The sequence below is a fragment of the Tyto alba genome, unplaced genomic scaffold (assembly GCF_018691265.1).
Source record: "Tyto alba isolate M040663 unplaced genomic scaffold, T.alba_DEE_v4.0 Super-Scaffold_14, whole genome shotgun sequence".
Taxonomy (NCBI): Eukaryota; Metazoa; Chordata; class Aves; order Strigiformes; family Tytonidae; genus Tyto; species Tyto alba.
In genome coordinates this window covers 2,851,547-2,877,670 of record NW_024881276.1, presented here as the reverse complement: position 1 = coordinate 2,877,670, position 26,124 = coordinate 2,851,547, and the positions used below count along the sequence as shown (strand labels likewise).

The following is a 26,124-nucleotide window of genomic DNA, read 5'->3' as shown; positions in this document are numbered from 1 at the left end:
CACAGCCATTCACTCACTGCTTCCCCCTCAGGAATGGAATGGAGGAAATAAAGTAAAAGGATCCAGAATCCAGATAAGGACAGGGAGGGGTCGCTCACCCATTACAGCCACAGGCAACAGACAGACTCCTTAGGGGAGGAAGAAAGAGCATCGCTTTAATTCAAACACTAAAAACAACACTTAACAGCCAAGGTGGGAGAGTGAGAAGCGCCTCCACATCCAGAAACACCTTCCCCCCCACCCCTCCCTTCTTCCCCCGGCCCAGCTCTGCTCCCCATCTCTCTCCCTCCTCCTGCAGCAGGGGATAGGGGTTACAGTCAGCCCAAGGCTCCTTCCTTCTCCGGATGGGGGATTAACGCTGCACATCCCTCCCTTGCTCCGCGGGGCTCCCCCCCCACTGCAGACAGTCCTCCACGAACCTTCTCCTCAGTGAGTCCCTCCCCACGGGCCGCAGCCGTTCCCATGCTGCTCCGCCGTGGGTCCCCCCCGCGTGTTCCAGCCCTCCCAGCGCCGAACCACAACAGTGGGGGCTGCTTCTTCCCTCAGAGTCCCGGCCTCTTTTACGTTCAGATGCCTGGCCTGGGCTCCTCCTCAGGCTTCAGGTCGGCCTTGACTCCACTGTGGCCCTCCATGGGCGGCGGGGGGGGCGGCCCTGCCGCCTCACCACAGGATACGGGGGGGCTCTCTGCTCTATCCCATATCCCACCCGCTTCCTTCTCCTTCTCTCCACTGACCCTGGTGTTCACATAGGTGTCCTTCTTATAACTCCTCTACACATCCCAAACCCCTCTCAGGTTCCTCCTCTTAAATACGTTCTCGCAGAGGTGCAGCCACCGTCACTAATTGGCTCGGCCCTGGCCACAGGTGGGTCTGACTTGGAGCCCGGGGGTGGGGAGGGCCCTCCCCACTACCAAAAACCTTGCCAGAGAAACCCAGCGCAATGTCCAGTTCGCATATGATGTGGAAACACCAACAATATATCCATCTTTACTTCCTATCCTTATAAATGATGTTATTTTCACAGATAACCTATTTAAATGTCCTAACGTTTTCCCTCAGAAGCACCATCGTTCTGGCAGCTGGCCTTTGCAAGAGAATGTAAAATTCTCATCAGAAAAATGACAAAGTTTCATACTCTTCAGCTGACTGAAGGCTTTAATTTAATTAGCACATCTTTATCTCAGCCAAATTTAAACGAATGCATTTCTTGGTATCGCAGGAGGAAGGCCTAGCACTTGTACTCTATGACCTAGGTAAAGAAACTGCTTTAAAGATGAAGGGTTGGTGGTTCTCTGGCTGATTTTAACTTTATTCAGTTTAATTAATTCTCCCGTTCTCTAATCAGTACTATCCCATTCTATTGCAGCTTCCTCCTCAAACATCTATTATTCTTCCCTCATATCACTGAATTCCCAAAGCCTTTATTTCGCATTTGATTTTATTTTCTTCCCTTAAATGTCTCTCCAAACACTTAATGGCTTTTTCAGTTTCCCAGATAACATCCAGAGATGTTCAAACATTAATGGCTTTGCTTCCAGCTACTGACCAGCCATATAAATCTGTTCACACACCACAACTCTCTTCATGAAAATTGGGTTCAACTCTGTCCCAAACTTCACTACAAAATCTGTTTGAAATCTGCTGATTTAAACCAGTGTGCCACTAAAAACCACAGTTGTCGATGCAAAACGACCACCTTCATGACCCTAATGTTTTGACACATTTGAATCTGTCAGGAAGTCCAAAACAAATGAATTTCATTTGTAGCTGGGAGACAAATAAAATTCATTTGGGTGGTGGTTTCCCCATAAACTAACTCCATTAGACTCACTGCTGCCTTTCATCTGGTACCACTCTCATTCATCTTTTGCTCAGAAACAGGAAGAGGAGGCTGCTGCTTCTGCCAGACCTGATTCAGACCACATGAGCTCCACTGAAGATGCACAAGTTGGCTTGAGGCTAGAATTTGGCCCACAGGAGCTGGCGAAATCATTTTTTCTCTGCTTGAGACCAAACTACCCTCACAGAAGTGCAGCAGAAAGAAGGACTGTAGGAAAACTTAACTAAACTGCTTGTACACGTTGTCCTCTGTGGAATGTTCTATAATCTATTAAGTTCTTATTCCTCTGCTTCATGACGGTCTAAGTGGAGGAAAAAAAAGATAAGCATTTAACTAACATGTGAGAATACTTGTCAAGGTCACCCCAATTTATGATTAGGGCCTTTTTATTTGGTTTGCAACTCTTGCAAGATAATTCCTTTTACTGAAGTATTCACTGGGTGCAGTTTCTAACAGAAAATCTATTAACTGGAATTAAATATCAAGACTACCAGGTATGCAGAGCTGCACTATAGAAATGTGTATTATCTGGTCATCTCTAGCATGTTACTCCATTTTTTTTTTTTTAAGTTTAAATGAGTGTTCAGAAGGGGAACATGGAGGTATAAGATTGAGAGGAAAAATATGTAAAACCAAAGCATCGCACAATCCCTGCTGAAGATATTTAAAAAGAAACCAAAACAAACAAACAAAAAAAACAGAGAAATGAAGCCCCATATATGACCCAGGGTTAAGTGTACTCAACTCTCTATGAAATATATGTATATTTCTACGAGCAGAAACAGAAGTCTGAGAAGTGTGTTTTCAGCAAACGAGGAAGACTGAGTGCACGATGCACAAGCACCTTTAGCCACAGCCCTTGGAGCCCCAAACCAAACAGATCACTGCTCATATGAGAAGCAGCTGGTAAATAGGATAGAAAATGTAGAAGCTTGACGAACAACAGGACTACGGTCTGACATCGAGGGGATAATAAGCAAAAGCAAGCAAGGACAGCAAGTGATGTCACGGGTGATGATGATGTCATCACATGCCCCGGCAGCCATACGCAATTCTGGGAATTCTGTATTTTGGGACTAACTGGGAACTCTTTTTGCTGAACCAGTGGCTACCAGCTCTGGAACGGTGATCCCTTTACAGGCTTGCAATATTGCTGAAAACCAGTTTGGGATTTCAACTGGGGGTGTTGGCAAAAACCAACAGGACAACCGACAGACGGGTAGCATAGCCAGTCCCCCTCCGGCCGTCAGGTACCCGCAGCCAAACTTCTGCCAGCCCATACAGCTCCAGCTCTGTGCACGGTACTGACGGCGGGATCTCCACAACAAATTCTTTTCCAGTTCTTTGGCACCTGGTAAAATACTCGCTTCTCCTTCATGCGCACGGTGTTAAGGTTACAAATCGAAGTCACTCTGGTTTACCCAATACGCTGCTCCCTTTCCTACGTCGCTGCTGCCCCGCATCGCCCTAAGCCCGGGGTCACTCTGCGTTTCCCAATTTGTCAGCCGTCAGGGTCAGGCCAGCCTCTGAGCCCTGTTTTAGCCCAGGATGGGGATCACGTGAAAATAATTCAATGAGAAACTCCTCACCCTCCTTCGGACGCGCAGAACCAGACTTTTGATCGGAACGATGCCAGGGAGAGGACACCTCACGGACTGCTTCTGTGTGCGAGGAGCCTTGAGCCAGGCTCTTGGGAGCACACGAGGGGACAGACGTGCCAGCCAAGCTTCCCAAACCCTCCAGCCCCAGGTGGGCGCCAGGTCGAGCACCGATCACGTGTATCCTGCCCCCTTCTTCAGTGCATGCAGCCCACAGCAAACCAAGATATCGGCAGAGCTGTTTTCTTGCATCACAGCGGGACAGTGCTCGGGCTTCTCTGTCTCTTACCTTTGGCAAAGCATTCAGTCTACCAGTGAGAACCCTCCCTTGGGGCTCAAATGAGAGGAAAATGAGGCTTGATACGGTGTTTCCTAGGGACAATGTATGTGTGAGAAAGAAAAGAAAGTCAATTTCTGCTGCGTTTAAAGAGACGGACTTTGGCATTGGAATTTTCCTCTTCCCTCTATCAGCCCAATGCTGCTTCTAAACGTGTCCTTTTCTGGCTGTCTTCATTTTCAGTGCACTATTCCTCTGTCGTTCTCACTGTCACAAGAATCAATAGATACTAACAGCATTACATGGGCAGGGGTGTTAGCCTCGCAATAACTTCTGGAGACACGGACATGTGGTTTATTAGTTTATCATGTATCTTTGACCAGCTCTTTTCCCCTTTGCCCTCTAACCTGCCTTCCAGGGCCTCATGCTAAGACTGCACAGCACCAAGAGGCAATAATCCACATCTTTGTTTTACTTAGATCAAGTAGTAAGGAAAATGTTTTCTGTTCCTACAAATATAAAATCACCTTTGCTAAACATTACACTAGCTTGTACAAGGTCTAGGAGCGATGAAACTTGATCCCTGGTTTGTGAGACAGACATATATATATATGTACTAATAACATTCCTGCTTAAAAATTCAACAACTAAAACCACTGTGACAATGAGAGTATTGCCACACGGAAAATGGAAGATTGCTAGTTTCCTAGCAAGCAACAGTTCTTTCTCCTAGCCCTGGAAGAAGCCAACAAAAATGCTGAGAAACTATTTACAGTCACATTTACGGTATTTTATTCAGTCTTGTAGCACAGTGCAGTTAGAAGTGGGTGGGGACGTGACTCTATTACCTTCTTACATGATAAAACAGATGGACTGAGAAGGCAAAAACCAAAGAAGGTATGTTACTTGAGCTTCACATAACAGTATTTCACAAGCAACAGCTTTTGACACACTTCTATTCCTACCACAAATGTCTGTGTAAATGAAACCAGCTTATACCAGGAACCACTGACCAAGAGCACCTGCTACTCCTAACAGCAACCGCCTGTTGTATACACTGTTTAGGGACCTATTCCATAAACTGCAGTTATTTCTGTTTATCAAGGTTGTTTATGCGAAACTAATTAAAAACATCAAGATCATTGTTTCATAGTCACTAAGACACAGACAACCGAAATGTCATTTTAAAGACAAGTTAAATCAAACACTGGTTTGCTTTTTTCAGCTCTGGCTGCCTAAATCTGTGCTTCCCATAAGGGTACAGGATCAGGCAGACTTGTCAGCTCTGCACACCAGCAGCAATAAAGGACACAGAATGACAACAATCCTTCCACATAAATACCAATTTTATTTTTGCTGAAATCTAGACTTCTTGTTTCATGGTATTTTTATAGAACACTTCATATGCATTACATTACAAGAAGCAGTTATGATGCAAGAATATTGTCACACTCCCATTTACAGTTATATTACGAAATAGTGTTAAATGAAATGAGAACACTGCTTCAGTAGACCACTGAGACAGCACAGCTCTTCAGGAGAAAATAATAGTCCAGACCTTGGTAGCATTCAAAAAAATCTTTCCTCTGCGCAATCATGGGGTTTATTTAGATATTCAGAGTAAGCAATATTCTGCTCTAAGAGACATAAATGCTATTTGTTACTGGGAGAAAAGTCTTTTATGAATGCTTGTGTAAGACAGGTTTATGTGCCTCCAATATACCACTTACCTGATTGGCCATAAATATATTGCTTCTTCAGCTACCTCAAAAACTGCAACAAAAACCAGAGGCATGGTCAATCCCCGGAGCACACACATGTTGCTGCCTCGCAAGTAGCTGGAAGGCTGAAGTTTCTGTTAGAAGAGAAAATAATTAAAGCAATAGATTGGAATTGCTAATTTTAACTCTGCCTACCCCATCCCAAATAATACAAAAAATTCTCTTGTGATTTGGAATTTACTACCCATTTTAAGTGAATGAAGGTGATGAAACATTGCACGGAGACAGAGAGGCAGGCACAGGTCTTTTTATATGACAGGAGGGTATTTATATCATGTCATTATCATTTGAGAAAGAAGGAGAGATACCTGTCCGATGCATTGGTTTTGCTAAGGAGAGGTGATTCTTCCTTCAGTGAATACCTAACTTGGATATACACATATTTTGCTTAATTTGCAGCTACAGATACACTTTCATGCCTCCTCCTGATAGTTGGTGATGCAATTTATATGCTTCACTTCAGAAACAGGAAGTCTAATATTCCCAGTAAAAGTTTAGGAACTTCGTAGTGCTGACAACGTAACATTTCACTACAATAGTGACCTAGAGTCACTGCAGCAGCACTATGGGAGACACAGCAGGTGCAAAGCAGGTGCCAAAGAGAAGCACAAAAATCTTTTCCCTTTGGCAGGTTCACCTTGTTCCCACTTCCTAAAAGACAGGATTAGGCATGTGCCAGTTACACCAGCCCCTACAATGTAGGGAAACAAAAAGGATCCCTGAGCTGCGGCAGTAGTGGGAGATTCTTTATATTTTTCTTTACTTAGAGAAACATTTTGGAAGAGGTGTCTTGCATCTGAGGGCTGTAAGTGAGGTCAATACAAGTTTCCACCTGTGATAAGTGAAGACTCATGGGAAATGGAAAATAACTTTCTTATTCTCTTCCAAAATGCAGTTCACCTGGGAGGCCTTTGGAGACTCTAGACAAGGACTGGTGCTTCACTCCCTTAATATGGCTAGAGGTATCTCATCTGGTTTCTACAGCATCAAGAGGAGCAGGTACCACGGTAACATGCACAGATCCTTTACATCTTAAGTTGTTTAGAGCAGATGAATGCGAAGCTTCCTTATTGATCCTGAGAGGATTTGTCTAAGGAGTTCAATATTCACAGTAACGTATTTTTAAGCAACGCACTTAAAATTGTATCAGTAGCATACCAGCTGGTGGGTGTTTTATGCCCTGTTCATATAAAAGCTCGATTCAACTGTGTTTCAGCCTTTGGGGACAGTGGGAAGGGAAGGTTTCAGTTGATGAACTGCACAGTTACCACGGAGGAATCCCTGCACACATCTCTAGCAATATAATTTTCACATTCTTTCTTCAAGAAGACAACAGCGTGGTCATTAGAGAATACAAGAAAGAGTTTTCCAAAGCTTGACAGGCTTCTCCTTCCCACATCTGGTGGTAACCTGTCCACAGTAAGCCCTTGTACTTTACTATGGGCCCACCAGCGTGGGTTTGGTCTACTTAGTTTAGATGTTCTAGTTTTTCACACCAGCTGTACCTTTTATGTCTCAAGAGGATGCTTGGAAAGTCCTACCCTGTAGAACATCATCCGGAGTGCAAAATTCAAGAGTTTTCACACGGTGCTCAGTTTTTCCCTTTCGCTTTCTCCAACTGGAACCTCTCTTCCCATCAGGCAAGGCCATCATCATGCAAATGTATTATTCTCAGCTGAACTGTGTCTTTGGCTATCAGGTTGTGGTAAATGAAAGGTATGGCCTAAAGAGGATTCTGCTTAGGTTCTTGTTTGCTTGTGAAGCAGAGAAGAAAGAAAAGGACGTTTCTTCTCTCTTTGTAAGACCCAGGTGCCAAAAGAAATAATTAAGTGTGGAAATTCTATATGTACTAATCCAATACCTTTTCTATGAAAGATTGTTCTGCAATACACTCATGCAACCCAATTATATGATTGAGTTTATCTTCTTATGTGTATTTCTTTCTTTCTAACATCAAGCTAAACATCGCACTCTGCACTCATGCAAAGCAACTTCTTGGACAAATCCTGCTTGAGAATTTTACCAAATGACAGCTGTATTTCAATAACCCCCTGATCCAACAGACAACAAAGTAAACAGGAAAAGCTCTGCTGGAGCCAGACTCTGGGCTTTTCAGCTGTTTCTGTATGTAAAATGATTAGTACATGTGTACATATTCATGCATGGGGGAGAACAAGTTCAGCTTTAACTGTCAGTATGCATAGGTGCATACCACAGTATGCAATTTGTTATTAATAAAAAAAGCTAATAAAGAAGGCTTTGTGAGTTTACTTTTCATTAGAAAAGCTCAATAAACACAAGACCTGGCTTTCTCCTAATCTGCTCTCACGAAATAACCTCAACATAACTTATTCTACCCACTGAAAATTTTCACTGTTTATCAGTTTAAAATTGATCACTCTTTTCTTGTTTACTGTTGCAATAACGGCTCTCCAGCAGAAAGAAAAAGGGTTTTTTCTTTTAAATAAAAGGAACACAGTCGTATTAATGTTAGGATATTTCCCTCATATTATAGAGCTATAAAAATGGAGAACAAAACCGTTGGAGGGAGGGGGTTGCCACTCTGCAAATTTCTATTAAATGGAAGAAATGGAATTCCATGGAGTATGCCTACCCAGTTCTGGCAGTTTCTGCTTGCTTTTATCCCACTTACATTTGACTGAATAAAACTGTCTTCTACTACACCTGCATCTCTGACCTAATAAAGCAGTATCCTGCTGGTTGCAACAATAAGTTTCGCTGACGACATTGATAGCTCAAAGTGTTCAACATCTCACTTAGATTCTGATCCAAAATATACTGAGAAAACGGATGTATTCTTCTCACCAGAGTACGTTTCACACCACAGTTCCCCGGGCAAGCCCTTTTTCCACCAGGTGGTCTGCTAAACTCTACACCATTTGCACACTTGGCTGTTCAGAAATGGTGTTGTTGACGTATGAATAGGAAATTCCCCCACACCCGAGGTATACACAACTGCACGCTCCTCGCTAAGGCCATGCTCCCTTAAAGTCAGAAATTACTCTTCCAGCTGGAATGGATCTTTTGGTCAGCATGCCACGGCCCACAGAAACAACAGTGCTTGTAAGCTGCTGAAGTTGAAAACTTCAGAGGGAAAAAAAAGAAAAAAAAGATATGTATTACATGTGCTGGCTCAGCCATAAAAAATTTTCACTCACTCAAGTGAGTTCCCTCCAGGTGTCCCTCTCCAAAAATACCTCTTCTACTCTTTGTGGACTTTTCTAAGTATCTTGGTAAAACAGCAGCAAATTTAAGAACAGCATTAGAAAGGGCAGTCCCATACTGTTAAGCATCTGATGCTTATTTTCCATGAGTCCAGCAGGGGTCATATGAGGGACAGTGACTTTTTTTACGCTTTTTTTCCCCCTCCATTCCCTCACTTCTCCAGGGGCCGCACAGCCACCGAGGGACAAGGTGGGAGTTGGAACAGCTCCAAGGAGCCCGGCTCGTTCCCTGGGCTGCCGTCCATGATGCAGAGTGATAAAAATTGCACTGGCCCTTCAGCAGCGTCCAAGCCTCGCTGCGGTTTGGCTCCAGTGTTGCCGGCCCAGGACCTCGAGGGGCATGCAATACCACACAACCATGCCGCTCTAGCAAAGTACCTTGTCTCCTGTTCCACCTGCGTGATATTTCCCCCACAGTGAAATACAACAGGGCTGAGCTCGATGCCTTACCCACTGGGAACTCCTGACTATGGAACGCTTGATGTCGTTATCCTAACACTGTGTGCCAATTTGATAATCAAAAAGCCTTCCCAAAAGTATTTAAGTAGGTCAGTCTCTTACCTAGGTGACATATTTCCTTCGCTTTACTACAGAGCAGTCATTAAGCTGCACTCTCAAGCAGTGTTTCACCATCTGAGTGATTTGCCTGCATTAAGCTAACGAAGACATGCGTGGCTGTTAACTGTTCATCTCCGGCCTTCTACCTCACCGGTCTGGCCTTGCAAGCGCAAGCTGGTACGCAGCCTCAACTCCCACTGACCACCTGAGCCGAGGATCTCCAGCATCTTTCAAGAGCCACACGGCGCAAATCACCCACAGGCCCCCTGCATAACCCTTCTCCTTTGTTGCCTACATCTTCTGGCCCCTCCATCCTTAAAATGAGAGCTCTGCAGGGAAGCGAAAGTTTTCTGTTATACCTTGACGCGTTCACGATGCACGCGTATATTTGCATAACCTCTATTTTGCTGCATTCTCCCAGCAGCCTACAGTCCATCAAAGTTAGTTAAAAAAAATGAAGTTCCTCTCTACAGTCCAGGTGGTTGACGTTGGGTTGAATTCCCTTTCCCAGATCTTAGGATTTAATCGTCAAATTTCGATGGAAGGTCTACCCCCATAGAACTTTATTCCCAAACACCAAGGATTAAGTTTGCTTTGAAACATTTATTTTATTTTTCATTTATTTTTCTAATATTTTGGTAGAATTTCTTTTAATTCTGATAATCACTTGGTTCAATTTTCTGCACTGTATCTATTTTCTTTTGTTCCCATCACCCAGGCAATTGTTTAATGGTTAGCTATAAATCTGCATTTGTTTGATCTCCAGTGTCTTTCTGCCTAAAGAATTAATGGTGCTTTTGATAATATATATTCTAAAGGTATATTGTTTTGAACAACCCTTTTGACCTACTTGTTTCCATAATGTTTGAGGTTTCTGTCAATGTGATTTCTCTTTATCATTTTCCTTCCTTCCCTTTACCAGAGGCTGATTTTCTTCTAACAACCTATTTCAGTTCAGTTCAGTTCAGTAAAACTCCCTTTATTTTTTAATTTTCTTAGGTTATTGAAGTCCCCAGATTCCAAAAACATTAATTTTACATTTTGCCAAACAGGAGGACGTTCAGTAGATTCAAATAGAACCAGACTGAATAATCTTACCTATGTAATGTCCTTTTCCCTTCACTTTGAAAAATTCAGCTACTGTGGATGAAATTCTTGTTCCTGCGATTGGTTGAAAAGAAAATTAAAGTCAGTCTCATTTCATTAGATCTGAACTATAAAACTCTTTGTCACTTTTCAAAAAAATAAAAATTATTCAAATCTCAATATAAGTAACATGCAGACACTCCTGATCCATCTAGTAGGAATTTTATTTTACAAAGAACATAATCTTGCAAGTCAGGCTAAATAGAACACCCCTTTCACTTCCACTGAAAGCCAGTGAATCTATTAGGCACTAGGCTTACAGAGATGTTCTGGCACTTAGAAATAAAAACAGGTGCACAGTAAGATCTTAAAAAATGTACAGAAAGTGTTCCCACTGAAATAATTCATTCCAGCTCTTTTCAGTGTCAGAACCCATTACACACTAAATGAAACAAGCCAACAAAATAGGAACGTAATTTTGTTCTACAAAAAAAAAAAAAAAAAAATCCAAGAACTGAGATTTCTGTCCCATAGAAAAAGAAAAAGCTGCTTTGAGGGAGGTCTGAGCCATGCATTCCAAAGGACCTCAGAGTGTGGGGGAAAATTATTCATCTCTATAAACTGTGTCACATGTTCAGAGATGTGCTGAGTCCTGCACCATCGTTTCTGCTTCCTAACCATACTGAGTGCATGTGCTCACACAGCAGCAAAAGGCCTAATTTCACATCTACACGTACAATCCTTGCACAATAAAGAATGAGGGTTGTGACTGCTAATTTCAGTTTTTCAAAAAGAGATTATTTTGTTGAAAGGTCACAGTCAATATAACATGCTTTTAATAATTATACAGTACTACAAATACATCCAAAACGCAATGTTCAGATTCAGGTTATTACACTGAGTTTGAAGATTTGCTTTCCAGGTTACATCTCAGAGACGACTGCATTTGGCTTCAGGTGTAGCAGCATTTTCAAATTATTTTTCACAGAATATGAGAAATTTTCACTAAAGTCTAGCCAATATGGGATCCAACCCAAACTCACAACTGGTGCTTGCAGTATGAAGTGCTCCTTAGAATTAAAATATATTTGAAAGTTTGGTTATATACGGTGCCATCTATTATAGCCGGACAGACTATCAACAGTTATGTAATTATAAGCTATTAAAAATTATCATTTACCATATATAGAAAGGTTTCTGTGCAGACCACAGTAATTTTGTCTTGTAAAGAACGAACGTTTAGGAAATGACTGCAAACAAGACTGACAAGTGTAGACACAGGATGAGAACTCCTGAGCTATCTCCAGTTAATTTTGTAAATCACGGTGTAATTTACGCAGCAAGTTCAGGAAGTTGCTAAATGAGCACTCTGGGATCTGGCTGGAAATCTTTCCTCTAATATTATCTCAAATGCCTTTAACAAGAGGAAGCCTATCCTGCAGAGGCAGGTGTGCTGCCAGCAGCGACACCGGTCACGCAGCTCTCTGCTAAACCCCAGCCTGTGTCTGCGTGACTGTCGACGGTACAGAGGTGGCCCCATAGGACAGGGTCTAGTTTATTTCGTAAATTCTTGGTATCTACACTAATAAATAGAAACACTAGAATAAATAAAGAGAAAAGCAAGCATTTTTATGGCATAACACCACCACGTTTCTACAATTATTCTGAACATTTGTCACTCAGCTTTATGAGTTAAGGAGGGAAAAGTGCAGAAATTGCTATTGCAAACTGTCCTAGGGGGGAAACTGATTATAAATATTTGACAATTGATCCTTCTTAACAAGACAGTTTTATTCATATAAATTGTTGCAATTAGGTAGTCATTATCTCTCCTGCACTACTGATTAACAAGCTAAAACTGCTATAGTTAAGGCTATGAAGAATTGGACACTCCATGTTCAGATGGACTTTTACTATCTCTTTATAACTGATTGAGAATGTTTTCTGATTTATAGTAAAAAAAAAAATTTAAACTGCTTGACAAATATTTCATTGTCCTCATACAGCTCACTGCTGCCACTTGTTTGGAAAAATGAAAGGTAAGTTGAAAAATGCACCTTTTCCATTTTCATCTCTAATTGAATTCTCTCTCTTGACCCCCTTATTCCCCATGGCTGTATTTCAGGTTTTGATGATAAGAAAAAGAATTTTGTATTTGGATAATACAATTTTCTCACTTGCCTTCAGCGACCTTCAGCTCAATTTCCTCTCCCCAGAGACACTGTATATTATAGAATTGAATCAAATTCCTTATTCATAGAAAAAAAGTTCCAATTTAATCTGAATATTCAGCATTTTACACTGGTCAGGGTGATGGATGGCAAATTGAAATGCTTTTGGTTCAGGTAATCAAATGGTAGAATTCAGACTTGTATTGAAAAAAATAATGAAGTCTATTCAATATTCTTGTGCAAAAAACGCACATTACATGGTAGAACCAGGGCTTTTTCTTATTACCTAACCAATAACATCTCCATTGCGAAAAGTATAGTAAAACATTAAGAATTTATGTAGGTTAGAACATGTGAAAAGCGGCCACTGTTGAGGGAAAACACGGGCATCTTCCGAAGAGTGCTCAAACGAACGAGTACAAAACGGGGAAAAACAGATCTGTTCCCAGTATTTACCTGCAACATCCAATGCTGGCTTACTGAAGCCTTTTAATAAGTTTTTAAATGCCTTTAGAGAAAGCAACACAGCCTTCTTAACCACTTCAAGTCATCTGATATATACTAAACTACTGTAATGCTTCATTTCCATCCCCAAACGTTTTTGTCAGGTAACATTATCAGGTATCTCATTATTCCCAAAGGACTACCGGTTTCATTTTGGAAAAGGGTCTTGCTGCTTTTGAAGCTCAACCTCAAAACAACAATTGCTTTGAACAACTTTGGCTTGCCACCACCCTACTGAGGCAGCATGCTTGGACACCTGGACACGATGTCTCCAGGAAAACAAGAGGATAACGATGCTGCATAAATATGGTTTGGTTTAAAACCTCCATCAACAGTTCCTTTCTTCCCTTCTAGAGATGCATGGAATTACTCCGTTTGTTTATTAAATATTGTATGAAAGTTATTTCTTTTCTATTTATTTGGAGTATTTAAGCCACAAGGAATGCTTAACTGTAGGCACCACCAGCGTTTAATTAAAACTGCAACGCAGCAACCTCTATGTTAAGGCACTGTGTTAAAAACGTGGTCCCAAGCTGCCTTTACTGATTGTACTTAACATGCGTGGAAGGGGAAGCCTCCTCCATCTCTACGCTCTCACCTCACACGTACCCACGGGGTGCAGAGCTTCCCCCCAGCCCGGGCTGACTGGGGGGAGCTCCCCTTCAGAGTAACCTCCCCGAACCTGGCAGACCTGAGGTGGCCTTTGCAACTGGGGGGGGGGGGGAATATTTTTCCTTCCCAGCCATCACAAGCAGCTCAAAGGGACGGTGCTCAGACTCAGGCTTCCTACGTGGAAACACAGAGCTCTGCTTGATGCCGGGCGTGCTGGCGGGGCATTAATTTTCTGTAAGTAACCTGTCGATGGGAGTTCACCTTAACAGCTTGTGCAGTTTCACCACCACAGAGTAAAGATGGGGTGTGAGGCATGTGGAAAAAGCACGTACAGAAGCACTCTTAAGAACAAGGTAAGTGCTCAGACTATCAAGGAAAAAGGCTACATTAGAAACATTTACAAGTAGAAGCTCTTTAATATAGAACTAACTCTCCCAAATTAAGAAGCATTGGCAGGAAATGGTGAATGCTAGCAAGAACAGCAACTTGTGATCCACCAGCAGTCATGGGAGAAGAGCTGAACCTCGGGAGACACACCAATATATTGATTGCAGTCAAGCAGCTGATTAAAAAAAAAAAAAATACTGCATTTTTCCAACCGAGCCCTGCAGGAGCAATTTAGGAACCAAACATTACATGGTATCACTGTATTGGTGTAAGGGCAGCTCTGCAATGGACACCACTAACAGGTACACTGATGAGTAAGAAAATAAAGCCCAAGTACTGCTCCCTGGTCCCTCACCCCTTCAGGGCTAGCAGGAATAGAAGTCATTAAAGTGCATTATTTTATAGGTTAAAGTGAACATATACCAAATAGATACACAAAGGAATAAAACGTGGGGTGTTTTACATAATGAGTGTTGTGGTTTAGGCCTGATTGGCAGCCAACCACAATGCAGCAGCTCTCTCTCCCTTCCCCTCCGGCAATGAGAAGGGACAGAGAGCCAGGCTTGGGGTTCAAGATAGGACTGGGATGGGGAAAAATCCCCCTTTATGGTCACGAGCAAAAGGCAGACTCGTTAGGGGAAAAAAAAAAAAGAACATACATTTATTACAGACACTAACAACACATAACAGAGTAGGACAGTGAGAAGCATTGCCACATCTTGAGAACACCTTCCCCCCACCCCTCCCTCCTTCCCGGGCTCAGCTCTGCTCCCGATATCTCTACCTCCTCCCCCAGGGGCGCAGGGGCAGGGAATGGGGGGTGCAGGCAGCGCTGCCACTTTCTCCATCTTCGGTGAGGGGAGTGTCCAAAACTTGTTCCCCCTGCTCCATCATGGTCCCCCTCTCACAGGAGACAGTCCTCCACAAACTTTCTCCGACATGAATCCCTCCCACAGGCCGCAGCGTTCCCCACACTGCTCCGTCATGGGTCACTAACTTCCTCCGACTGGATTCCCTCCCACGGCTGCAGCCCTTCCCGAGCTGCTCCGGCGTGGGACTCCCCCGCATGCTGCAATCCTCCCAGCACTGAATTACAGCAGTGGGGCTGCCTTTTCCCATGAGACCCCGGCCTTCTTCGGGCACAGAGCCTTGATCATCCGAGCAGGAACAACAGGCTGTAAATCAATGTCTGCTCCACCGCAGATCTCCATGGGTGGCAGGGGGGGCCGCCCTGCCGTCTCCCCACAGGATACAGGGGGGTCTCTGCTCCGGCACACCTCCCCCCTCCTTTCTTCCTCCGTTCCTCCACTGACCTTGGTGTTCATGCAGCTGCAGCGACTCCTCCTCACCAGTCCCACTGCTCCTCACCACGTCCCTTCTTAAATACGTTATCGCAGAGGCGCAGCCGATTGGCTCAATTTCGCAAACAGAAGTGGAGCTGACGTGGAGCTGGGGGAGCTTCGAGAAGCTTCTCCCAGGGGGCCGCCCCGATAGGCCCCTCCCCTGACACCAAAAAACTCCACCACTCACTCAACCCAGGACAATGAGAAACACAAAAATGAACTTAAGATGTCATTGAACACAATTTAAGCATGTGATTTTGAAGTAATTCAAGTAGAAGCTTGCACTCTATCCTGGATAGGATGGGAAATAAGCACATACTTCCGAGTAGGTTAATAGCTGCACTTTAAGGTCCAGAACGCTAAGGACATTGGCTGCATGCTCTTACTTCTGTTGACATTTCTTTGGAACTCCTTTTGTGAACACCTCTGCGGGATTATAAAAAGTGCAACGCACCCACGTGACAGAAATTCGTACAACATCGCACAAAAGGAAATTAGAAAAACGTTTTAAATTGTGGAAAAGTTGCATTCAGATATCGATCCTTCCAGAAGGGTTCTTAGCACCCTTCCTTGTAAAAGGGCTAAGTATGGAGTCAGGACAGCAAGGCTACGTGAGGAGGCACTTAAAAGTCCGGAAAGACCAGCATTAAAATACTAATGCCATCTGGTTTCATGTTACCATGGGGACTATTCCCAAAGGCCGTATTAGCATGTGGACACTAAGCCCCACAGGGGAACTTTCACAACCAAGGGATACCAACAGGCTCTCCTGGAGGGCGGTTCGGATCAGGGACCCAGCTCAAGCCCAGGGAAGTCTGAATCACCCAGATAACTGTAACCCCCGGCGAACGCTCCCCATACATTCAAATTATATTCCTTAGCCTCAATTATTTTCCCCAGGATCACGTGAGACACTATGCAAGCTTTGTCTTCTTTCGGCTTCCACTTTTCTCATTTCCATAACAGTCCAGTATTGCATCTGTATCCTGGCAGTTGCTGACTGCTGTCACATTCATTTCTCTTTTCAGCTGATAATATTAAAAGCTAAACATTAATCACAGGGACTATTTCTCTAACCTTGTCTCTGGGACAGAATATTTAGTTGGGAACAGTATAGTCCATCACAGCTGCAGTCTATTTGATAAGTGCTTCTGAAAAGCCAGACTACTTGTCTGCTGGGTACGCTGTGTCACTGACAACTGCGGGACTTGGGGGCTCTTAAAAGGAGCAACTTGGCTCACGGTAGCCATTTGGTAGTAGGCCTCAAGCGCCTTCTTCAGAAAGAGGGACAAACATCGCTGTGACAGTGGGCAAAACGCTCTGGCCCAGCATTCAAAGGGCTTTTGTTCTTCCTCTGTGCGCTAACCCCGGCGAACGCAGAGGGGAGCAGAGGCTCCCACGTTAGCTGGCACACCACGCGTTCGCTGCGGATACGCCGTGTCTTGTTCACGGTGAATGTAAGCCAGCTTGGGTAGCAATTTAATAAAGCAGCTGAAGCTAATGCCATTTTTTGGCACCACATAAGAGAGTTTGTTGTAGGGTCGCACATATGCACATAAGGGGTCATGTACCAGCAAATTTTCAGGAAATAGTAGACATGCACATTATTAGACTGAATTGCTGTCTGGCTCCAATATCTAAAATATGTAACCAACTCTTAACCCTAAGTCTCAGGGCTCTGATGCATTTAAATCACAAAAACGTGTAGGGTTTTTTGTGTCTTTAAGTTTCTAGAGTAGGAAAAGAATAACAAGAACAAGAATGCAGCACCAGATCCTACACAGAAATACCTGAAGAGCAATATTGCTGGAATTCGTGTTGCTACTGACACAATATTTAGATTAACAAACACTTCTCAAAAATCTGAGATTGCTTCTAAAATCTTGATTTTAAATAAATTCATCTGCTGCTCTTACACTTTTTTCAATGAGAATTGTTGAGCCGTTAATTTTCTATCTCCAAGACTTTCTTTGCAACCACAAGGGCTCTTTTTAACTTACACATTTAATGGAAGATAGTATTATTTCATAATCATGGGACTCTGGAGCGGAGCTTTGCAAGAAAAACACTAAATCTTACTCAACTTGTGATAAAATTATTGGTGTTGGCAACCTTGCAGACACATGCCTAGAGCTGCACAGTGTTTTCCTCCTCTAACTACTGTAACTAAAAGGACTTTAATGAGAGCAAAAGAATGTGGCTCTGTCTGCCCAAAATCTTTTGGAATTTTCACTTTTCGCTAATGAAAATGAAAATAAATACTTTTCTTTTTTTTTTTTTCCTGTAAGCTTTTATGGACATCTGAACTGACTTTTGTAATGAAGAAGGATTAAGCAGACTCAGGGAAATGATAAATGTGGTTTGTATTAGTGTACTAATTAGCTCATAAATTTAGAAATAGTTAATCTTTTAGTTTTGCTGAATTAAAATAGCTGTCAAATTGCAGATCAGGTCTTGGAACTGGAGTAACGCAATGGTGAATTAAAACCCCCTGAGCATAGGTGTCTGATGCCATTCATTGGAAATTTTGCTACTGGCTTTGAAGAGCATGAAGTGAATTTAACCAAAGTTGTAAAATATTACTCGAGCAGCCAGATACTTAACAGATAATAATGAAAAAATGTGATTTATTAGGTGTGTGCTTCTCATTGTGTTGTAATCCAACGATTAACTACGTTAATTATTTTTAGCTCGGTGAACTAATTAGAGCACTAGTAGCTAGCATAAACCTGTGTTTTACTGCAGTTTCCATTTAATGTATCTATGTATGTACACAGATATTCAAAGACCGTGCGCTCAAAATACACATATCATTTCAGAAACTGCTTGCCAAGTGATAAAAATATACTTGCCCATTACATGATTCACACTTCTTCAGAACTGCCAAAGCAGAAAAAGAGCACAGGCACTATCTGTTTTACACTGCCTTCTCGATAATCTAATGAAGACTGCTCTGATGAAACACTGAGAAACGTGTGTTCTATCCCAAAACAACAAGTTAGGGTCTCGGTTCCTCAGAATGGGTCCTAGCCAGGTGGTGGAGATGCAGGAGCCAAGCACCCCGGCACGGTTTATGGTATGGTAGCAGACAAGTAGCTGGCAGACACCGCAGGCTGCTGAATACAATAGCTCAGAGTCTCCTCTCCCTTTTAATGGTTGCACCAGGACAAGGCTAGAAGAGAACTGGGCTCAGTAACACTCAACGTGGAGAATGAATAGACTCCCATTCTCACACCCCATAAACATCCTCATGCACACCTTGTTAAACACCACCCTAGAGACTGCATTTCAAGCAGTTTTCCATAAACTCCATGTGACCTGGATACAATGCTAGATAAAACCATCGGATAAAATACAGAACTAGAAATATGTGAACCTGGGATTAGAAGATCAGGGTGACTTAATGAGGAACCAGCCTTCACATCTGGACTGCTGTAAACATTGCCCAGTCCAAGGTCCCTGTGGAAAAAAACCCAACACACTGATAGTAATTCAGTAAAATGTACAAGAAATGTTCATTGCTAGCCCTGCAGTGATATCCAGTAGGAATTAATTTAAAACCATGATGGCAAACAACTGCTGAACCAATCTTCTTCTTTGGCTTGTAATGCACCTGCTCTTATACTCTCTTTTTTTTCCTTGCAGAAATTTAAACATTTCCACATTAAACAAACTGCTCGAGTCCAGAGATAGCCAGCAACAAGACCTTAGTCTACCTACACGGTATGATAAGGAAGAAATAAAATGTGTCTGCAAGTACAGAGTGTTTAAATGCCTGCACTCATGACCGAAGCTGGCAAGTTACAAAGCAATTTGTAATGATGCCCCTGACTTGCTCTTAAGGAGTTGTGCATCAGCAAGCTGTTAACCAGATCCTATATTATTGCAGTGTTCCACCCCAAAGTGGTAGGAGACAGAGAAAATTCAAGCCTCAAGTTTCACTATCGGGCTCTTCTGAGAGCATTGCTGGCTGCCGAACACGTGCACTAAGTCAGCATTGCTGACATTTTTTTGTCTGCATATGATGCTACTTCTGGAGGCCATATGACCTGCAGTTCACCATCCTAACTCTGTTTTTGGTAAGCTGCTGCAAGAAAGGGTGAAGTGACATGGTTAGCCACTACAGGTGCATAGTTTAAGGGATTCCCAGTTATTACCATTTTCTTAGCCTTTCCCTTCAGTTTGAGGCTGCGGAAGGCACCCGAAGTCCTCTCCATTGCCTCCTGAAACAAGCACTAGCAATTTCTGAGTGACAGAAAACTAGATTTTATCTTTCACTAAGTGGAAAGCAACATTATACTCTCCTGATGTCTGTCTGACTGCGCACCACAAGCACGTTTACAAGGAATATCACCTTGGCAGCGCAACCTCAATGAGCCCTTCTGGCCAAAATTTTCAATTAAGGCAACTTAAATAGAAGTGACCAGCTTGACAGAGATATTCAGCACACTCGCTTCCAACTAAGTTAGCACATGAGGAAATCAGGACACGGTTATTTTAGTGCTTATATATAGGTTAAAACCAAACTTCAGATGCCAAGGTTTGAAATTTGTGAAATGTGTCAGCAAAAGCATTATAAGAAGCCTGATCAAAATGCAATATTCTCCTTAAAGCAACATCCTAAGGAGGTACAGTAGTTCTCTTCCCTATATGACAGGCATATGAAAAGCTCTAGAGGAAGGGCTCATAAAGATCCCGCAGTGAACTGGATTTTGATCTCAAGCACGTGTTCCACCTCAACCTCACTCTCTGTGGAATGATGACGACTCTACTTCTGAGACTAGATGAGCCTGTATCTAACACTGCCCTGTGAAACCAGGTAAATGTAATACTGCAAACATTTATCCTACTTAACTTTAGACTTTTAAAATGGGGTTGTGTATCCCTGATACCACTCGGGAATCTTATTAATTAGTGGAGAGGAACAGATACTTTTAAGTCATGATACATCCGACCCAGGTCAGACATCTACCTCTGGGTAACATTAATCAGGCCTTAGAAATGCTGCTTTACTCTCACCAAGTACAGAGGGACTGGAGACACCTCCTTCATACCTATACATCTAAGTTGTACGTACCCAAGGTTATCAGGGAAGAAGCCCAGCCCTTGTTGCAAAATGCTGATTTGGAGCATGAACATTCCCAATGAACACCACTGCCCTGTGTCACCGTAAGAGTGACAAATAAAGGCAAAGAAGGACTTTGGTATTTAGCCACTAGCGTATGTTGGCAGTACTGCTAATAACATCTCATGTGACAAGACCAGTAAAACAAGGTCAGAAACGAGCTGTAGGCAACAGAGCCAACAAGAACTGGAAGCCAGTGTGGCTCTTCAGTCTGTGCACCGGGGTTAGTGCCTCCACGCACCACACGGAGGGAGGTACGGTGCTACGTGGATGTACTCGTGTGGGTATATTAACTCCACTGCACCCGAATAGTGAGGCCCAAGCACTCCTATTACTAACTGGTACGAATTACACCAATACACTACTTTCTTGCACTTGTTAAACAGATCCCTGCCTTACCTAGTGTAGTCTGCATGCCTTACAATGCTAAGTGCGACCCCACCACTTTAACTTTCAGGTATCAGTTGCATATTGCACGCTTTTATATTTAATAATTATTCAATAGACTTTTAAAGGATCCCGTTATTAAACCAGACAGATACACTTCACAAATTGTAACACACTAGAACAGATTTCTCTTTTGATTTCTGTTTTCCATTCATAGAAAGCAACACAAGAAAGGTACATCTGCTGTACTTATCATGCCAACAAGAAAATGGAAATAGCAGTCAAAAAGGAATTTCGAACTCTTCCACCAGTTCCAATTCTTGCTGGAAAATCTGAACAAAAAGGTTCAATTTGGGTATTTTTTCCACTTTTGGCCAAGTTTGGGATCCAGTATCTCTACAAACACACATCCCTAGCAGTAGATACACTGCTGAGTAGACCTGATCCATCCCGAGACATGTGCAAAATATCCCTGTCAACTGCACGTATCATTAGGACCTGGTGATGATGCCCCAAAGCACATTCTGTTTAACAGAAGACACACGGAATTGATTCCTCTCATACCAACGTTAATCATGACAAACTCTAATAAAGTCAGAATTAGAAGTGCTTTGAATATACACTAGCATACACGAGAGAATACTGCGACTGTGTGCATTTCTGAGTTTTTTTTTTTTCTTTTTTCTTATTTCTCTTGCTCCTCTGGGAGATCTCATTGCCAGTTTCAACAAAGGGCATCATCTCTATGCAGATGATATCCAACTCTACAACTCTGTCAACTCACTCTCTGATCCCCTCCTTGCCACCTGTCTTCAACATGTCAATCAACAGATGGCTACACCATCACTAAGGAATGCTTCAAAGGCATTCAAAATGTTTTAAAAGTCCTCTTTGTTCCATGTCTGTGGCTCTGCTATCAGTCTTCTTAATTCAGCCCTTCAGTTCTCGGCCAAAAATCTTACTGCTATCCATAACACTGGGTTTTTGTTTTATTTTCCCCCGCATTAAAGCTACTTCTATAATATTTACAGATTTATCCAGACTTTGACATCTGCTTCCTCTGTGTTATGTTGAATGCTTTACTCCAGTTTAAAATACTGCCATTTTGTCCACTTTGGTTTCTAAAAACATACTTTCTAAGCTTCACCAACCAATGGTCAGGAAACAAGAGTACTACTCTGCTTCGAAAAGTTGAGACTCCCTCAAGAACTTTCAATACTCTACGGGTTTTCTTGAATGCAGAATCTCATTTTAAGGCTTGTGAAAATATAGTTGTGTCTACAGCAGCACGTCAGAGCCCTCTGATGTACTTACAAGAGTAACACTGGTTTGTGCCAGATGATAATACTTCATCAAAACATAACTGTGCTGAACTGCACCACACCTCTCATGTCATCTAGCCGTTTGCTTCTCCTCAGCCCTTTCTCTTCTCAGTGTTTACTCTCCAAGCCCCCAGAAATGAGAAAGCAAGCCCATTCCTTCACTGACCCTATTTTAATCTTGTTGGCATTTCCAGGTCTTCCCTTCAAACCACTGTGACATGCAAACGGTATAATCTGTGGTACAGCCTCAGTTTCACGGTAGCAACATTCCAAGGATTTGTGATAACAACCCGTCATAAATCTGGAGTGCCCCTCACAGCGAAGGAAGGGGATGAATGTAAAACAAATGAAAGTGAGGTTCAGCCATGTGAGGAAAAATACAGTATAGTGGAAAAGAATTATACGGGGCAAGGCTCAGCTAACAGCCCTGGGACAAGCGCACCTAGGGAGCCTCAGAGAGTGCCTGTGAAGGCTGGCAGCCCAAGCTCCCAGTGCGTGTTACTCAAAAAAAAAAAAGGGGCTGGAAACAGACTGGCACCCACTGTTCCCTTCATAAGGGGGGGTATTTGCTACTGCCTCCATTTCCCCTTCCCTCCTACCACTTGTAATCCCTTAACGCAAGTGGCAACGACACCAGTTGCTCGCGCAGAAGCGGCGTTTTGCGCTCCCTTTCAGCAGCCGGACCCAGCAAAGGTGAGCCCACGTCCTTTGCCAGCTCCCCTCAGGCCACCCGGCAGCCGCGGGCCGGGCACCGAGGCCCCGCCACACCCAACCTGTGAACGCGGCACACGCCACGGAACCGGGGAGCCCCTTGGGGGGCCGCGGCAACCCCCCCCCCCCCCCACTCCCCCCTCAGCAGCCCGACCCGCAGAGCACCGGCCCGGTTCCCCCTCAGATTTTTGGGGGGGGTGCGCCCAAACGACCGCCCCGAGCGGCGCGGCGCAAAGGCTGATGGGAAACGGGAGTTGAGGGAGGGAAAACCCGCCCGAAACCTCCGCTGTGACGCCCGCTCCCCCCCCCCCCCCCCCCCCGGTCTTCCCGTTACCATAGGGACCGCCCGGCGCGTCTCCGGCGGGGAGGAAGAGGCGAGCTCTCGCGATACTGCCGGCGGGCGGGGCGGAAGTGAGGCGCGGATTTGAAGGCAGCGGCGGGAGGGGCGGGGCGGCGCGGCGGCGCGCGGGTGAGTGGTTGCGGCCGTTGTCCGTTTGCGGCGCGCTCCGCTCGCGCCCTCCCTGGGGCCGTTCGCCCGGCGCGAAGCCGCGTCGCCTCAGAGCGGCTGTGGGGGGGGGCGGTTGTCCCTCCGCTCCCGGGGCGGTTGTCCCTCCGCTCCCGGGGCGGTTGTCCCTCCGCTCCCGGGGCGGTTGTCCCTCCGCTCCCGGGGCGGTTGTCCCTCCGCTCCCGGGGCGGTTGTCCCTCCGCTCCCGGGGCGGTACTGCTGCCCCCCCCCCCCCCCCCCCCCCCCCCCCCCCGGAGCGGCGGCGGTCGCTGCGACGCCCTGTTCGGTGCCCGCCATTTTTTAAACGGCCATGGCGGCCAGCTGGGCCCCCGGGGGGAATGGGCGGCACCGCTCTCCTCCTAACCCGGGCACAGGCCGCCTGAGGCCTGCGGGCGTTGGTGTGGAAAACGAGCGAGGCAGCGTGACTGAACAGCTTAGCTGTTAAGTTATTAAACATAAAGGGTTGGAAAGCTTAACCGGTGCGGTACTAGGAGGTTTATGGTTCTGCTGTGGGATGAAGGCTGGGCTTTGATTTTAATAATACGTTAATTTGCCAGGTGTTGCTTGTTTCCAAATTCAAGTGCTTATTTTAAGGCTTCTCCAGCGAAGTATTGGCATATCTTTGCTGCCTTCTACATACGGATCAAATATTGATAAAGGCTTAAAAAAAAAAAAAAATGGGAGGAAGCTTCAGGTTTAGATAAACTGTACCAGATCAGCAAGTAATTTGATTGCGGAGGTAACAACAGTACTTTGTGCGTTGTTCTCATTATTTAGGTTCATTCCTCTGGCTTTCTAAAAAAAAAAAAATATATATTTTCTTTGTTTCAGGTGAGGAACTGAACCTGAAATCATACCATCCTAATTCCTGAGTCACGCTGGGTTTCACATTGGCTTTAAAAAAACCTCTAGAAGTGAATGTCAAATAGATCAATTCTTAAAGTATCAAATGACTCTGTGATACCAAGTGGACAGGCAAATCAAAGAGTGAGGGAAGATCTGTGGGATTTCATCTGGGCATCACTCATATGGGAATGCATCCTGGGCTGCAATATGCAGTGCAAGATTTTTAAATGAGAAGCACAGACTTCTGAATGAACATTGAGCCTTTAGTCTTAGCTCTAAATACCCTGACTGAAAGGCTTGCTTCTTAAATCTTAGTTGTACTATCACCATGGCTTTGCATAAACTGCTTAGACATTTTGTTCTTAGCAGGTTTGATTATAAGTATTTTATTTGTCATAATATATGTGGGTTTTAACACATGTTCTCAGAGAACGTTTGTTAGATAGTTCTTTGAGAAAGTCTGAGTTCAGTTGCTTTCTCTCCAGTCTCCATCATTTACACAGTGTGCTTTAAAAAGAACTTATCCTCAGGGTTTGACTCTGATGAATGGCTTACACCTCACAAAATGTTGTAGTCATGTGTTAGCCTGTATCTCACAGCACCTATTGGTATCTTGAGGGTATAAATATCAGCAGTTTGTTAAAATTGTAACATTAAATAATAGTGGTTTTCTTACCAGGAGCCCTGGAGTCTGTGAAACACTGAAAGTCAAGTGAAACAAGTAGATGATTGTCAAACCTTTATTTTGAATCTGATCCAACAAAAAGGGAAATCTGTAGAAAATGTCACCTGGGAAAGTTTTGCAACCTGTACTGAAAATGAAAGTGGATGAACTCTTTTTGTGCTGGTTGAGTCAGCCTGGAACTCAGCTGACACTAAAGGACTGTTTGAGAAGAATCAAGAATGAGGAGAAAACAGAGATTGGTAACGGACATTCAGGAAATGGTAAAAATGAGAGGTTTGCTAATAAAAATTCCAATTCCACGCAATGCATATTAGCAGATACCAGACTGCCTTTGATGTCTTTAAGTCCTCTTCAACTTTCTACTACTCTTCCATTGGCAACTCCTGCCAGCCAAAGGAACATTTCTAATGTTAGAGCAACACGTCGATCCTCAGGAACCAGAGTAGTAAGTTTGTTTCTTACTTATTAGACCTATTTGTTTGAATGGAAATTAATTCTGTGTTTATGGTACTGGCAAATTGTGCAAGTAATTAGCTTCCCCGAAGTAGAGTGAAGCAGCAGCACTGAACATAAAATGTCAATGTTTGTGTGCTGTTAGCATTCATGGCTAGGTGGCCAGAACTTCCAAGAGTGTCTTGGCTCCTTGCAGCTCTCGCTTCTTATAAGCCGTGCATGCCTAATAGAATATGAAAGATGAATTGTTTTCTACTTCCAATAATTTTTCTGTCAAGAGCAATATTGCCCTTGTGCTTTAAAACTGCAGAGTGGAAAGCATCTTAAAAATTCCATCTCCAGTGCAGCTGATTAGATTTGGTATATCTACCCTGGTTTTGAGCTATAATGTCAAACATTGTACAATAGTGATGTGTTGCAACTAATTTACATGTTATGTTTGCTTCGGTGTGTGCAGCATAGATAAGGAAAAGTCAAAACAAGTGGTTCTTGTTTTCTGAAATAGTGCCTTGACTATGCAATAACGTCAGAGCTAGTATCTGTATTCTTGCATTTCTTAACAGGCATGAACAAACTAGAAGTTGTGGAAAAGCTAGGAATAGCCTTATAATAAAAGAGCAGTTTTCAATAATGTCCTTGTGTCCACTGAGCAGTGCCCAGCGTGGGGAAGGGCCCATATTTAGAGTCA

General features: G+C 43.6%; 1 protein-coding gene and 2 long non-coding RNA genes across 5 annotated transcripts in view; 2 read left to right on the top strand and 1 right to left on the bottom strand.

Moving 5' to 3' along the window:
- The window catches only part of LOC116962550, a 35,161-nt gene extending 11,802 nt beyond the window's left edge, over window positions 1–23,359 (bottom strand). Inside the window, exons 1-3 of the long non-coding RNA XR_004407645.2 lie at window positions 23,282–23,359; window positions 10,398–10,460; window positions 5,446–5,570 (exon numbers count right to left, since the gene is read on the bottom strand). This is a non-coding gene — a long non-coding RNA (uncharacterized LOC116962550). The remainder of the gene's footprint in view (window positions 1–5,445; window positions 5,571–10,397; window positions 10,461–23,281) is intronic.
- On the top strand, window positions 737–15,532 carry LOC122152945. Its single transcript, XR_006164943.1, has 3 exons — window positions 737–864; window positions 11,830–11,835; window positions 15,498–15,532. It is a non-coding gene; the product is annotated as an uncharacterized LOC122152945 (long non-coding RNA).
- A 26-nt stretch (window positions 23,360–23,385) lies between the features above and the next one.
- Window positions 23,386–26,124, top strand: part of PPP2R3B (protein phosphatase 2 regulatory subunit B''beta) — a 53,504-nt gene continuing 50,765 nt past the window's right edge. Inside the window, exons 1-2 of one of the 3 annotated variants that reach the window (XM_042788728.1) lie at window positions 23,386–23,416; window positions 24,978–25,428. In XM_042788728.1, coding sequence (XP_042644662.1) covers window positions 25,081–25,428 — 348 coding nt within the window. In that variant the 5' untranslated portion in view covers window positions 23,386–23,416; window positions 24,978–25,080. The other 2 variants (XM_032996568.2, XM_032996567.2) reach the window with 2 other exon arrangements.